General features: G+C 38.8%; 1 protein-coding gene across 1 annotated transcript in view; it reads left to right on the top strand.

Moving 5' to 3' along the window:
• Positions 1–2,926: 2,926 nt before the first annotated feature.
• The window catches only part of NXPH1 (neurexophilin 1), a 339,445-nt gene continuing 336,261 nt past the window's right edge, over positions 2,927–6,110 (top strand). Inside the window, exon 1 of the mRNA XM_063450742.1 lies at positions 2,927–3,613. Coding sequence (XP_063306812.1) covers positions 3,560–3,613 — 54 coding nt within the window. The 5' untranslated portion in view covers positions 2,927–3,559. The remainder of the gene's footprint in view (positions 3,614–6,110) is intronic.

Here is a 6,110-nt window from a genome sequence, read left to right as displayed (position 1 = left end):
AATGAACATTCTATTATATTCTATTCTGCATCGGGTACAGTTAGCAATATAGTGTGACATGTTTCTTAAATTCTAACACATTGCTTCTTACAAACAATACTACAGACACACACATGTGAATAAAGTATTAGAGATAGTGAAGATATGATGACACTTTGAAGAAGCTAGAGAATGAATGAGTTCTGATAGGACTTAAATTCAATTTACATTTTCTATTACTTTTTCCATTTTTTAAGGAAAATACCTGTAAATTGAAAATTGATACAGACTTGGTAAAAAAAATATCAAATTTCTTCAAATATTTTAAATATATAGGTGGTAATTTAAAAGGATGTATTAAGTATTTTAAGTCATATACGTACAGGAAGAATTGAATACTCTCCCTCCAGCACTGCATTAGTTAATAGGTATATATATATATATATATATATATATATATATATATATATATATATATATATATATATATATATATATATATATATATATATATATATATATATATATATATATATAAATAAAAAGCCATTGGTTTGTATTTAAGCTATTTGTCATATTTCACATTAACTGATAACCTATATGCGGTTAGACACCCACCCGGTGAGTAGTTTAAGCAGAATGGTTGTGATAGTCTATTTATTGTCACTGTCAATCAGAGCCCCATTTATAACTTTATGGGTGCAATCCGGTGGCCATGCTGATATATGACTTGTTACAATGTATGTTGGGGAAAGGTGCCCTTCTTGTTTAATAGATAGCCATCACTCAATGACATTCTATGGAATATATTGCGAATATGATAGATAGATACAGAGACCTGGGAAAATGGGAGAGAGGGTTTAAATAGATGTTGTCTTTGACGTTCTCAAAATAAAATATAATTTTATTAACAAGAAAAATGGCATGTCCTATATCCATACCCCTGTCACAGATAGATAGAATGATTACAACTGAATTCTTAGGACACAAGATAAGGGCATATTTCTTGGAAAAAGTAAAAACAAATATATATGTTTTTTTTTATGTGCTCTATACTACAAGTATTACCATGGGTTTTGTAGAATGTCATTTGCAAGCCTCTTTTAAGAATGGTGAACTCCAGCTCTCATTACCCTCAGGTAGCCAAGGTGGGTTGAACTACAACTCCCATTGCTCTCAGGCAGACATGAGGATGCTATAGGTTGTGGTTCACAGCAGCTGGACTGACAAAGCCTTACAGCCTTGGTTAATAGAAAACAATTCTACAGTTATATGTCACTGCATGCTGCTATTAATGTCTTCAATTAAAATTCACATCAAGCAAAGAGAGGACAGACTGCATGGAAAAAAAATGAAAATTGCCCAGAACACATTCCAGTGATAGAGCCCTTTAATGGGATATATAAAAACGTACACTGCATGGAAAATTAAAAACTGCTCTATAATCTAATTCCAAAGGGAATAAACCCCATTCGTTCTCCTGAAATTGCATTTATGAATCCTGTGAGATGAATAAGGTGAGACAAGAAGGTTTCTATTTAATGTGTGTCCACAATGAAGACTTGTGCAGCAGCCTTGCTCAGGGCTGATACATCTTGGTGCTAGAGATATGTTTGAACTGCATCACCCACGATCCTCAGCCAGCCAGGTGCAGCTCAGAAATATAGTTTACCAGCATCAAGTTGTCGGTTGGCTGAGCACCATGAGATGTGACAAACCTGTGAAGAGTCAAGGTTAGCAGCAATGGCATAGTCCAAAAAATAGAGAGAAAATGTTTGATTTCTCCAGTTTGCATTGATACAATGTTTCTGAGTGTTCACAATAATATACCTGATTTAAAGGCCAGATAATGAGTGATTGCCATATACAAAGATTTCCTGGAATATGGAAAATCCAGATTTCATTGACCCATGGTTAGCAAGTCTTCTCCAGATACAAGCAGATCTCTCTTTGACAGTAGGATTGTTGAATTTGCCAGCCAGATTTATGTTGTTATAGGTAGAGCTGCAGCCCCAAAGTGCCCCTCTTAATGAAGTAATCATCCATTATCTCCAAAACACTGACACAAGCCTACACAGCTCCTTCAATCACCTTGATATTAAAAACAAGCAGGTAGAATCCAATAACAAAACATGCTTCTCTTTCCCAAGCAGTACTTTTCTCCGTCCACAAAAAAAGTACTTCCCTATGAAAATTAATATGGCATAGAATCCACTTTTCCTATCAAATGCATCCATAAGTGCTAGTGACACTTTAAGGCAATACTTTAAAACGGTGCCTCTAGTGGTAGGGTCGGGGAATACAGTCAGAATTACACTGTGCCCTGTTCCCATGCAATTTAGAAGAAGCAAAGGTGAGTTAGTTCTTTTAAATACTGTAAATATATATACTATCAGGTGATGGTCTGACCTGCCCTGATTTAACTTGACCTAGGGAATGGTCACAGCCTATTATGTAAATATGCATTTGTAGAAAGGGTTGACGGGATACTGAAGATCTTGCAGCTAGAGCAGAATAAAGCCCTGGAGCATCATCTGGAGTATGTGTGTAGTTGAAGATAAATGACCAAAAAACTCGCTTCTTCACAACTCAGTAAGTATTTTCAGTGGCAGCTACACTCATTGGATTGCATGATTCCCCCCTCCACCCCCCCAGCAGCATTCTGCCTTGGTACCCGCCACCTGCCTCTAGTTAGAGACTTATGCCCTTTATGGGAGCACCTGCCTGTTGCCAGTTTAACCCCAACATCCCCAGATCCCCATGACTGCAGAGTTCCAAGGTCATGATCACACTGCTTGATGCAAATAGAGGCAAGTGCCATAGAGTTGTTCTTGTGTTGTGTTCACTGTATTGTTGAACTGTGTGTGGGAGGGGACATGGCTTGTGTTTTACTGTACAAGACTTTCTCTCTCTCTCTCTCCCTCTCTCTCTCTCTCTCCCTCCTGATGCTCTTAATGCAAATAGAGGTGACTTCCTCTGATCTGCAGATGTAGTGAAAGTGATCCCTATTCCTGGTGCTTGCTACCTTGTATCCAGTTCGTCCAATCTACCTTTTTTGCTTCGCTGATACAGTGTTACTACTTGGATGTGGCTCTGATCGCCTAGCAAGCTTTTTTTAGCCCGAGAGATATAAGACACTAAGCTAGCACTAGCAATCAGTAAGAGAGCTCAGCTCCAGCAAACAAGGGCTGCCTATTCATTCCCAGCAACCTATTGCATTCTGACTGCAACCCCCACCCTGACAAAAAAACACTCACTCTTGGACTGATCTCAAGTGATCTATCTCCACAATAATCCTGGCATCTAACAACTGGACGATCGCCTCGCTTCCCAGCTGGATTAACTTCATTTTAACCCATTTATCTGTTGTTTTATCCCCAACCCTCTCCACTTGTCCTGTGTCTCCCCCTTGTTTCGAAGTGTAACCTTGTCTTGTGGTCATGGAGTGTATAATTTCATTTTTATCTAGGCTGGTGATAGCTGTCCAGGTTCTGTAGAGTGAATGTCAGGTTTGGATTTATGTCCTTGAAGGAATAAGAGAGACCCAACAGGATATCCCAAGTAAGTTTGATCCAGGAGGATGCAGGCTGTGTATTATCTCCTCGTCCTTCTCCTGCAGTCCACTCTGCACCTGGTAAGTCCCAAATACTTCACTTCTACCTACCTGATAATGTATGCAGTCAAACCCACGAGTGATATCCTGGGCTAATCAGCTCCATTACCACCCCTGCATGAGCCTGATTGCTTTATATACAAGTGTCTGAGTTTTTAAAAAAACAAAAAAACATGTACAGATGTTCCTGCATACAATCTAGTTCTAAGATTCTAAGTATCTGCTGATTGTCCATCCATGAGGTAAGATATGGTCCTTCAAACAGGCTCAATGTTAATTGGGGACATAATCACTTATTATGATTTCACGCAATGTCAGTTTATGGCAGCTCGTCTGCTGTGGACTCTAAATCCCACGACACTCAGTCAGCCTTCAGCTGTGGCAGACTGAGGGTTTGGGAATTGCAGTCCAGGACAGGTGAAATGCTACAAGCTGTCCATCCCTGCTTAATTCACACTTAAAAAAAAAAAAAAAAAATCTATTCACTCAACACCTCGGTGTGAAACTTTGCACGATTAACCATTTGAGTACCAAAGCAAAACATGCAGTAGCTCAGAAACCCATGGGTTAAAAGTCTTATTAAGTCTTACTATTTCCCCAGTTAACTTTAAAGTAAATACGTTGCCTATAAGCCTTTAAAAGCAACAAACAATATCTCAATATTTCTCACGTATAGTCAGGTATGGCTTGGGTAATGTCTAGTAATATAGTCAATTTCAGTAAAATCCCTTTCTATGTATTGCATTGATTAACAAGAGTGCTTGCTACACAGATGCAAAATGATTTATTGTAAGGCTCTCGACGTTCACATATGGATTGTACACTATTGTCTTTAATTATTTTTCTTTAATTTGACAAGCTAACGAGGATGCATGGAATGTGTGAAATAATATTAATATCTTGTACCCCTGGTGCCACAGAGCTAGCATTAATTTAAATAGTAAATAAGTAAAAGTTGGATAGCAACCTCAGCTTTTTTTTTTTTTATATATAATTTAACTGCCTGAAGGACTGCAAGAGTGATCTAGGCTGCAATTCAATATATATATATTTCAGGTTGTGATTGCTACTTAGTTTGTACTGGTGGAGTACTGGACATATGCTGGGCAGGTGAGTCCCTTGCAGTTAAAGTCAGGTGCAATTCACATGAAGTCATTACTGACCTTTGTGTTCCTTCTGTCTATGATTGATAAGAGGCAAGCAATGTATTGGCGCTGTTACAAGCCTATTCCTGTGGTCTGAAATGAACTGACACAGGCTAAGTTCTGCCTTTGCTACTGAAGGAACCCAAGCAGCAACGTCTAGCCTAGTCTACAGGGACCTTGCCTCAACTTTGCCACCAGAGGGCGCTGCAAATCCCATCTAGTGGCACTTGGCACTGAGGGTTGCACACATGTGAAAGAGACTGGTGCTAAAGACACAGCTGTTTTCTCTTCAATGTCCCCAGATCTGCTGATTAAGATTCATCAAATGGGAAAGACACTCGACAATCCCGGGTTCTTTATGCACTCTGATAGGAAATCCGGAGTAGGATGTGAAAGCTTAAGGAAACATAAAAGAAAGAAAAAAAAAAAGATAGGAGAAACTTTTTTTTTCTAGTCATGAAAATGATACAAAGTTTGCTCACTGTTCTGACAACCAAAGGGTTAATACCATATCCTCAATTCAATGTGAAGATGATACAAAGTGTGGCCAATGTTCTGGAAGTCAAGGGGTTAACAGCAGGTCCTCATTGCACTGTGCAGATGGAGTTAGACTAGGCATGTGAAGAAGAACTCTGTATAGTGACTAGGAGCACTGCACCCAGCCTGTTCTTCTAACTGGACTGAGAAATGTGCATTCTATGTCCCTTCCAATGAGCCACACAATATTTAACATTATTACGAAAACATGGGCAAATAATTGCCATGGAGCAGAATGAACTCAATATGCTGCTGTAAAAATTTTAAATGTGTATGTTGGCTCTTAAAGTGTTTTTTTTTCCCTCTCGTTATAACAACTGCGTTGGATTTATCCCGAATACAGTGCAGTCTGAACAACAAGCGCATTAATTCTGCTTTAATTGTAAACTGGGAGCATTTGAAAACCATTCAGTGTGCAAATTATGCTGATTCAATTACCGTTTAGTTACAGACTTCATTACCTGAATGCGTTTTCACAGGGGGTTGGCAATTGTGGCATAGGATACAATTTTCCAATTTCACTCAAGACATTCTGGGCATATAAATAAAATAAAAATAAAAAACACACACACACACACACACACACACACACACACACACACACACACACACACACACACACACACACACACACACACACACACACACACACACACACACACACACACACACACACACACACACACACTCTCTCTCTCTCTCTCTCTCTCTCTCTCTCTCTCTCTCTCTCTCTCTCGTATATGTTTGTGTGTGTGTGTGTATAAACTTGTATTTGGGATTGTTATACCTTACATATCATACCCCATAATATGTCATTTGGGTTAAGATTTTATTGC

Source organism: Pelobates fuscus, chromosome 4, assembly GCF_036172605.1.
Source record: "Pelobates fuscus isolate aPelFus1 chromosome 4, aPelFus1.pri, whole genome shotgun sequence".
Taxonomy (NCBI): Eukaryota; Metazoa; Chordata; class Amphibia; order Anura; family Pelobatidae; genus Pelobates; species Pelobates fuscus.
Note: the sequence above shows the minus strand (reverse complement) of the source record. Positions and strands in the feature narration are given on the sequence as shown.